This window comes from Portunus trituberculatus, chromosome 6 (assembly GCF_017591435.1).
Source record: "Portunus trituberculatus isolate SZX2019 chromosome 6, ASM1759143v1, whole genome shotgun sequence".
Classification (NCBI taxonomy): domain Eukaryota; kingdom Metazoa; phylum Arthropoda; class Malacostraca; order Decapoda; family Portunidae; genus Portunus; species Portunus trituberculatus.
This window is the reverse complement of record NC_059260.1, coordinates 521389-531388: the sequence shown is the minus strand read 5'-3', so window position 1 is coordinate 531388 and position 10000 is coordinate 521389. Positions and strand designations below refer to the sequence as shown.

General features: G+C 43.9%; 2 protein-coding genes across 2 annotated transcripts in view; one reads left to right on the top strand and one right to left on the bottom strand.

Annotated features, from left to right (window-relative positions):
- LOC123517410 (RAB6-interacting golgin-like) overlaps positions 1 to 4202 on the top strand; it is a 5783-nt gene extending 1581 nt beyond the window's left edge. The window contains exons 4-7 of the mRNA XM_045277430.1: positions 1207 to 1492; positions 2166 to 2306; positions 3343 to 3553; positions 3923 to 4202. Coding sequence (XP_045133365.1) covers positions 1207 to 1492; positions 2166 to 2306; positions 3343 to 3553; positions 3923 to 4177 — 893 coding nt within the window. The 3' untranslated portion in view covers positions 4178 to 4202. The remainder of the gene's footprint in view (positions 1 to 1206; positions 1493 to 2165; positions 2307 to 3342; positions 3554 to 3922) is intronic.
- A 4432-nt stretch (positions 4203 to 8634) lies between these two features.
- LOC123516847 (protein virilizer-like) overlaps positions 8635 to 10000 on the bottom strand; it is a 3553-nt gene continuing 2187 nt past the window's right edge. The window contains exons 5-7 of the mRNA XM_045276547.1: positions 9704 to 9789; positions 9371 to 9436; positions 8635 to 8736 (exon numbers count right to left, since the gene is read on the bottom strand). Of these exons, the coding sequence (XP_045132482.1) occupies positions 8635 to 8736; positions 9371 to 9436; positions 9704 to 9789 (254 nt within the window). The remainder of the gene's footprint in view (positions 8737 to 9370; positions 9437 to 9703; positions 9790 to 10000) is intronic.

Sequence of the window (10000 nt, the reverse complement as noted above, 5' to 3'; positions counted from 1 at the left end):
GAGTTAAATGTACTAAAAGCTGACCAAGTGAATGAATGGACCAAGGAATAATTGAAATGCAGAAAAATGAAGGAATTGTAAAATGTACCAAAAACTAATTAAATGAATATGTGGAGCAAGAAATGATTAACATGGTGCTGCCGTGGTACAGTGGAACCCTACGTGCTTTGGGGTCCAAGGTCTAAGGTCCGAGGTCCGAGGTCCGAGGTCTGCAAGTGCACGGGTTCGAATCCTGTCCACGGTCCGAGTGTAGGTTGGGCTTCCTCACTCTGGGCAACGGTTTCCTAGCGGGTGGGCTTTGAGATAGTAGGTACCGCAAAAAATATCCCCTTTAGCCCAGAAAATTCCCTTGAAAAACCCACATGGTAGAAAAATAAATAATAATAATAAATAAATAGATAAATGTACTAAAAACTGATAAAGTGAATGTGTGGAGGAAGAAAATGATTAAAATGGTGAAAAAAATTAAGTTAGATTAAGTTTTAGCAATATTCAACTTACTTTTAATTATTGTAGTGTTAATTGAGTTAGGTAAGATAGTATTTTTTTATTTATTTATTTATTTATTTTATTTATTTGATTGTTTGAATTAGTTTATTTATTTTATTTATTTATTTATTTTTTTTTATGTGTAAGAGGAACAATCGGCCAAGGGTGCCAAAAACTGCGTTAAAAAAAAAAAAAAAGTCCCACTGAGATGCCAGTCCTTTAAATGTGACATAGATAGGGGACTCCTTGCTTAACCCCTTCAGTACTGGGACACATTTTTACCTTGAGATTTGTGTACCATTAGACCATTTTATTGACATTAGCAAGGGTGTATGGAGGGCACAAGATTAATGGCCACAGTCTTCACTATTTTAATCCCTTCAGTCCTGGGACACATTTTTACCTTGAGATTTGTGTACCATTAGACCATTTTATTGACATTAGCAAGGGTCTATGGAGGTCAGAAGATTAATGGCCACAGTCTTCACTATTTTAACCCCCATGAGTTTCTGAAGGTGTGGAAAATCACCAAATAGTCACCAGAAGGAATATGGAAACACGTCATGCTATTGAAGAGATCAAGAGGTGATTTTTTAAGACGCTCTTTGAAATGAGGCCAAAATGCATAAAAAAACAAGGAAATTCAAGTTAGATTAGGTTAGGTTAGGTATGCCAGCCCCCCAGCTCACCCCTAACTCACCCCTCACCCCCCCACAGGCAGCCACAGTCACCCCAAGAGCGTTAAAATCCGACTTGGTGAGAATAATTCCTATGAAGTCGTCCCAAGTTCTGGTTCTCCTCTTCCTCCCATGACTGACAGAGAGGAGGAGGAGGAGGAAGAGGATGAGAGGTCGACGGAGGAGTTATTCTTCAACCAGGGAGGAGGAGGAGGAGGAAAGGAGGAGGAAGGGGCTCTGTTGAAGAATATACAAGAGAGGCAGAAGGAAATGGAAGAACAGAACAAGAAGAGGAAGGAATTGTTGATCAAGGCCATTGCTGACAGGTGAGAGAGAGAGAGAGAGAGAGAGAGAGAGAGAGAGAGAGAGAGTGGAGATATCAGCTAGTAACTCTCTACCTTGTTATTTATGAGAGAGAGAGAGAGAGAGAGAGAGAGAGAGAGAGAGATTAATGGAAAGTAGATAACATTAGACACTAAATGAGGAATAAGGAGAGAGAGAGAGAGAGAGAGAGATTTTATTCCCCATATCTTTAATTTCTCATATTTCATCACTATCATGCCATTTCATACCATTTCCTCTCACTTTCCCTCTCACACCCTCTCCCAACGTCTCACACCCTCTCCCAACCTCTCAACCTCTCCCACACCCTCTCCCAACCTCTCCCTACCTCTCCCCACCTCTCCCCACCTCTCACATCCTCTCTGCACCTCTCCCTCCCTCTCCCCATCTCTCACAACCTCTCCCAACCTCTCACACCCTCTCACAATCTCTCCCAACCTCTCACAACCTTTCTCCTACCTCTCACAACCTCTCCCAACCTCTCACACCCTCTCACAACCTCTCACTCCCTCTCCCAATCTCTCACAACCTCTCCCAACCTTTCACACCCTCTCACAACCTTTCTCCTACCTCTCACAACCTCTCACAACCTTTCTCCTACCTCTCCCAACCTCTCCCAGCCTCTCCCTACCTCTCATGCCCTCTCCCCTTCCGCAGGAGTCGCCGAACACAGTCAGAAGCACAAAAACTGAAGCAGATCCAGGCAGAGTTGGCTCGGTTGGACTCTCTGCTGTCCTCCGATGTGTCCATACTCAGGAACCAGATTGAAGGAGCCAGCCAGGACTTCAATGAGGCCCAGTGAGTGTGTGAGAGTGAGGGAGAGAGTGGGAGAGTGTATTCCCCTTTAGTCCATAAATTCCTGTGAAGAAATCTCATATGGTGTAGGAAAAAATTAATTATATAAAAAAAGAGGGAGAGTTAGTGAGTGTGTGGGAGAGGGAGGGAGAGAGGGAGGTACAGTGAGTGTGTGTGTGTGTGGGAGAGAGAGAGAGGTGTAGTATGTGTGTGAGAGACAGAGAGAGAGAGAGAGAGAGAGGAATTTAAATACAGTAGAACAAAAAAAAGGAAAAATTGAGAGAACAACATTAGAGAGAGAGAGAGAGTGTGTGTGTGTGTGTGTGTGTGTGTGTGTGTGTGTGTGTGTGTGTCTCCATGTCTCCATTTATCCAATTTTTCCCTTAAGATTCTGCACACTATGTCCTGTAACAGCTTCATCACTCTTTACATTCCACTTCTCCACCGTTCTGTGTGGAAAACTGCATCTTCCACTATCCTTCTATCCTTCACACACTGCCTCATCCTAATCTTATGTCCTCTTGTCCTTCCATCTTCCACCAACAGCACCAGGTCTTCCTTGTCTATCTTTTCAGTGCCATTGACTATTTTATGCATTGTTATTAGGTCCCCTCGTTCTCTGCTAGTAAGGTTGGCAGTCCCATTTCCTTCAGTCGTTCTTCAGATGTGAGGTCCTTTAGTTCCGGCACCATCTTTGTAGCAATCTTCTGTATCCTTGCTAATCTGGTATCCTTTTTCAAGCTGGGCGACCACACCACTGCTGCATATTCCAGCTTTGGACGTGTGTGTGTTTGTGTGTGTGGGTGTGTGTATCTCCATCCTCTGTCAGTGTTACCAGGTCTTGTCTGTACACACACACACACACACACACACACACACTCACACTCACACTCACAGCCAACAAAACACAACATGAGAGAGCAGAGAGAGAGAGAAAGAGAGTTTATTGAAGCCAAAACAACATACTTACCCACACACACACATACTCAAACACTCTCCCTTACTCTCCCACACTCTCACACACCCTCTCACTCAACAGAAAGCGGTACGAGAGAGCAGAGAGGGAGTTTATTGAGGCCAAGTTGCAATTATTCAGTCGATTGGAACGCAAGGAACTTCTAACAGAGCATCTTTGTCGCATTATTGAAGCCAACGAACGCAGGAAGGCCGTCAAGCTGTCTGAGTTAATGGCACAGTTGGAGCTTGTCGACTGTGTGGGGGAGCTGCCGACACCCCCACCCCCCTCCCAGGTACTGTATTGGGGGTGTTTGTGGTGGAGAAAGAGAAAAGAAGGGAAGGGTGTGTGTTCTTGTGGGGTTTTGTGTGTGTGTGTGTGTGTGTGTGTGTGGAAGGAGGGAGGGGAGATAGGTAGATTGATAGAGAGAGAGAGAGAGAGAGAGAGAGAGAGAAAGACACACAGAGAGAGAGGGAGGTAGAGAAACAGAAAGAGAGAGAGAGAGAGAAACAGAGAGAGAGAGATACAGAAACAGAGAGCGAGAGAGAGAGAGAGAAACAGAGAGACAGAGAGAGAGAAAGCATGCAAACAAACACAATTTATAAAAGCAAACACAACCACCACCACCACCACACCCTTCCCTAACCTTCCCTTCCCCTTCCAGTGCCTGCCCCAGCTTGCCTCCCTGGATGAGGTGACATATGCAGCCTGCACCACATTGAAACACCCGCAGAAGGCCACACAGGCGCTGCAGGCTGGGCTGGCTCGGGTCAACGGCAACCTCACTGTGGAGGAGATTAGGAGAGCAACGGAGATGACACAGAAGGAGGAGGTGGAGGAGGAGAAGGAGGAAGAGGAATGTGTTGGGGAGAAAAAAGAAGAGGTGGAGGAGGAGGAGGAGGTGGTGAAGGAGAGTTAGGAGGAGGAGTGTGTAGGGAAAAGGAAAGAGGAAGAAAAGGAGATGGAGGAAAGAAAGGTGAAGGAGGATGTAAAAGAGGAGATGGAGGTGGAGGTGGAGGAGGAGGAGGAGGAAAGTTAAGAGAGAAACAGAAGGAGGAGGAGGAGGAGCAGAAGTGTGTAGGTAAAGGGAAAGAAGAAGAGGAGGAGGAGGAGAAGGAAAGTTAGGAGAGAAAAATAGGAGGAGGATGAAGAAGAGGAGGTGACCAAGGAGAAGGAAAATGAGAAGAGAGAATAGAAGAAGGAGGAAGAAGAAGAAGAAGAAGAAGAAGAAGAAGAAGACTCGATAATAATTCCATCCATTAATTTGCAGCTTTTATTGGTGTGTCCAGGTGCTAACTGTGTCCGTATGTCCGTGTGTATGTCCTTACGTCTGTGTGTGTGTGTGTGTGTGTGTGCACGTGTAGGTTGCCTATTAGCTTACTTTTTTACACTACAATGTATATTTATAAGTGTTTTATAACAATAAGTGCATGATAACCCATTAAGAAACGTGTGTGTGTGTGTGTGTGTGTGTGTGTGTGTGTGTGTGTGTGTGTGTGTGTGTGTGTGTGTGTCGCTGCTTGCCTTCATTTTTGTATCTGCCAGCGCTGTGTCTTGCTGTGTTTCCATGTGCCTTTTGAACGCTTGGGGCTGTGTTGCTGCTGACAGACACACAGACAGACAGACAGACAAATTTGTGACATTGTGACAGAACAACTAAGAGATAGAGAGAGAGATAGAGAATCAAGTTTACTGGTGCTGAGAGATAGAGAAACTGCACTGAAAGAGAGAGAGAGAGAGAGAGAGAGAGAGAGAGAGAGAAAGAGAGACAGAGAGAGAGAGAGAGAGAGATTGTAAAGAGATTGAGAAACTGTAGAAATGTGTGTGTGAGAGAGAGAGAGAGAGAGAGAGAGACAGGAAGACTTTAGGGGTGACAAGCCTGTATTACTTAAACAAGCTCAGGTTTTTAAATTCACTTAAAATGAATAAAAAAAAAATACTATGCAAGCGCTTTTGGTGTGTGTGTGTGTGTGTGTGTGTGTGTGTGTGAAGAGAGAGAAGGAAAGAAACACATTTTTTAAAACTTTCGCACAAAAAATGAGAGAAAAAAAGTTTCGCATTTCAAGAGAGAGAGAGAGAGAGATGTTTGCTTCACTTTTGTACTAAACAGTTTATATTTACGTGCTAATCCATGACAGACCTAGCCAATGTGTGTGTGCATGTGTGTGTGTGTGTGTGTGTGTGTGTGTGTGTGCGTTCTTTCAGTAAGTCATTTTGTGCCTCTCTATCGCTGTGCTTTATGCTGTTACGTGATTTGTTATCGGTGCTGTGTGTGTGTGTGTGTGTTGTACGCAAGCTCCTAAACTATCCTAACTGTATGCGCGTGTACATGTGTGCGTGTGCATGTGTGTGTGTGTGTACAACAGCCATGTATACACACAAAAACAAACATTTTAGCCTAACAATATATAGAAAGACTTAATTATTTGCTCCATTTTGTTACTAGTTCAATTTAAGTCAAGTTTTCCTGTTCTCTCTCTCTCTCTCTCTCTCTCTCCAACAAAACACTACTATTTAAGGTGTGTTGTGTTTACAATAAGATTCAGTTTGCCATTGTGTTGTGAAGGAAAGACATAGAAAAATTGTATTGCATTCTTTATTGTTGAGTTACATTTAGTTAACATTTTTTGAGTTACATTGGTGAAGGAGGAAAAATTTGTGATTCCGGTTGTAATTTTTCACTTTGTTGTTGTTGTTCTGGTTGTGTTTCAGTCACTGTTTGGCCGAGGTGTGTTGTGGGAAGTGGTGGTGATGGTGGCCAAGATGTGTTGTGTGGGAAGGGGAGAGAGAGAGAGAGAATAAGAGAGAAGAGATGAGAAGAAAGGAGAGAGAGATAGAGATAGGAGAAAAGAGAGATAGAGAGAATTTACTTTAATTAGGGGTGGTGGGGGCTGTGGGTGAGTGACTGTGGGTTTGTTGTTAGGGAGGCTGTGGGTGAGTGACTGTGGGTTTGTCAACATACTGTGGGGGACATACTGTGGGGCTGTGGGCTGAGAGAGAGAGAGAGAGAGAGAGAGAGAGAGAGAGAGAGAGAGAGAGAGAGAGAGAGAGAGAGAGAGAGAGAGAGAGAGAGAGAGAGAGAGAAAATGTACATAAATGATCAAAAATATATATAAAAAAGTGAATATTTTGTTTTCTTATGTAAATTTAATTCCTAATAAATCTGTTTGTTTGTCTGTTTGTTTACAAGTGATGTGGGGAAAGATAAATACAATTGTTGATAAATAAAAAAATAAAACAGTTACTTCTCTTATTAACCTCACCCCCCACACACACACACAAACACAAACACAAACACACACACACACACACACACACACACACACACACAAAGTTGAGAATCTCTTTTCCAAAACTCGAGGGGCCAAAATTGAGTCAGGTTACCGACTTTCCCAGTGTCCGAATGTCCTTGTGTTGTGCTGCCTTCACACTGCATAACATATAACATAACATAAATAATAGGATAACAAAGGGCCACCAGGGCCCATCTAGGTTATCCTGTATCAGTCGCACAGCGACCTCGTCATCAGTACTTAAAGATACACTTACAAGTACTACACAATACATTATATACTAATTCTAAATATTTGGACCATTAACAGGTTCAAGTCCTGCAGCGAAATCCTCTACAATCTGTGGTCCCCATACATGGGGATCATGTCTTGTTTAACTATAGTAAATTTCTTATAAAAACTATCATGCAGTGCTATACATAATTATAAATCTAATAAATTTAAGTGCTTATCTAATCTGTTTTTAAACATTGTCAAACTAGTGCTATTTACAACCCTCTCTGGCAATGCATTCCAGAAGTCTACCACCCTATGACTAAATAAATATTTTCTTATATCTAACCTGCAGCCTTGCATGGCTCACACTTCACTCTTCACCCTTTCAGTAGTGTGATGTACATCCTTACTCATTCTGGTGACTATTTGGTGATTTTCAAGCTTCAGAAACTCATGTGAGGGATTAGAATAGTGAAGACTGTGGCCATTAATCTTCTGCCCTCCATAGACCATTGTTAATGTCAATAAAATGGTCTAATGGTTCACAAATCTCAAGGTAAAAAAATTGTCTCAGTACTGAAGGGGCTAAAATAGTGAAGACTGTGGCCATTTTATTGACATTAATAAGGGTATATGGAGGGCAGAAGATTAATGGCTACAGTCTTCACTATTTTAATCCCCCACATGAGTTTCTGAAACTGTAGAAAATCACCAAATAGTCACCAGAAGGAATATGGAGACTCATGTTTTTAGACCATTTTAAGACAGTTTGACATATTTTTAGGCCATTTTAAGACAGTTTGGCATGTATTTTGAGCATTTCAAGATAGTTTGGCTACAATAAGACCATTTTACTAACATTAGGAAGGGTCTATGGAGGGCAGAAGATTAATGGCCACAGTCTTCACTATTTTAATCCCCCACATGAGTTTCTGAAGCTTGAAAATCACCAAATAGTCACCAGTATGAGTAAGGAAATGCATCACACTACTGAAGGGATGAAGAGTGAAGTGTGAGCCATGCAGTGTGAAGGCAGCACAACACAAGGACATTCGGACACTGGGAAAGTCGGTAACCTTTATCAATTTTAGCCCCTCGAGTTTTGAAAAAGAGATTCTTAGTGTGTGTGTGTGTGTGTGTGTGTGTGTGTGTGTGTACAATACAGACTGCCAACTTTTATGTATAAATCTAGTGTTTCTTGACAAATTGGCATTCCTCATTGACATTTCTATACACACTCTGCTGCAACACTCGACAAACAAGGAAATCTCTGTACACACTCTGCCGCAACACTCAACAAACTCTGCCACACATTCTCACGTCCCTGTCACCCTTCCACACACTCCCACACTCTCCACTACTCCTCTCACACACCTCAACACTCTTCCACTCTCCAAGAACTCTCACATCACTCTCCCACACTCCCAATTCTCCTTCCACACTCTCCCACACTCCCTCCCCTCCCAATACACTACCACTCTCCCAGACCTCTCACACTCACTCCCACTCACTCTCCCACACACCCCAATACTGGATATACCACTCTCCCAGAACTCTCCCACACACCCCAATACTCTTTCTCTCTCCCAGAACTCTCACATCACTCTCCCACACACCCCAATACTCTTTCTCCACTCTCCCAGAACTCTCCCATATTATACTCTCCCACACTCTCTCTCCCCCTCTCACATACCTCAACACCCTTCTCACTCTCCCAGGACTCTCACCTCAACACCCTTCTCACTCTCCCAGGACTCTCCCATCACACTCCCAGACTCTCCCAGAATCCCCAGTGTTGGTTCCTGTGTCCACGGTCACCACTCACTCACAACTCTCCACTATGGTTGTGGTGACTGGTGACTGGTGGTCAGAAGTGGTGACTTAGTGTGGTCCAGGGGTGGTGACTTGCTGAGGTGGTCCAGAGTTGGGTAAATCTCACCAGGTTTCTCTCACCAGTTCTCCACATCACCTGCAGACAAACAAACACATTAATATTTCTGGTCTTAATATTTGTGGCCGTTTTGTGGACATTTGACTCAATACACAGCTTAGAAGTTGACCATTTCACTGCCAAATTAAGGCCGGTCTTCTCAAACCCTTCTGTCCTTCACCTCCACTATTTCAAAATGCTTCTTCTAAATTTATACTAGTTATCTAAGTTGTTTTTACAGTTCTAGAGGCAGAGTGACCCACTGTCACACACTCCCACCCACTCACACACTCCACCACCCACTGACACACACTCTAATCCTCCACTGACCACTCGCACACTCCACTAACCACTCTCACACTCCACACTAACCACTCCCACCACTCATTACACACTCCTTACACTTTTATACTCTGACCCACTTACATTGAACAGCTTCCAGGCAGTGCACACAAGGCTACATTATACAACAGGAAAGGCAAAGCCAAAGACTTTTATAAGGACATCTGAGAAAGGAAGGCCATTTAAGGAGCACATTGAACAGCTTCCAGGCAGTGCAGTGTCCAAACAAGGCTGTGGAGGACGAGAATTAATGCCCCATGTGTTGGTGTGGGAGTCAGGAAAGATGGAAGGAATAATGGTGGTAGCCTGAGAGTGGATTCTGAGGTAGTACAAGGTGGGTAGCTGTCTCTGTGTTGGTGTGGGAGTCAGGAAAGATGGGAGGAATAGTGGTGGTAGCCTGAGAGTGGATTCTGAGGTAGTACAAGGTGGGTAGCTGGAAAAAAATAAATAAATAAAAATAGATAAAAATAATAATAACTAATAAATAACTAATACTGTACATAGCCAGTTAGAGATCCTACCTACACACACACACACACACACACACACACACCAACATCACAGTAAGGCATCCCTAGCGCCCCGACCCACCAAACCCCGCCAGCCCCGGCCAACCCCCTGCCAGCCCCACCCCTTCCCCCTGCAGCAAAGTGATTTAGGGCACTTTTCGAGTGTTTTGAGGGCTTGCTGTGTTGGAGTAGGTGGAGGAAGTGGTCAGCCACGAGTCCACCTCCACACCAAGGGCACACACTAAAATGATGCTGGTGTTACCACTGTTAAACTCCCTCACACACTTCCATTCCCCATTTCTTTCTCCCATCACTACACTTTATATATTTTCAGGTGAGAATTGAAGGAAATGTTGACGAGTTGACACGCGAAGAGACGGGGGTTGGTGTGACGGGGTCAGGGTCCGGGTCAAGGGGGCCGCCTGGTGGTCTGAACGGGGGTATATATAACC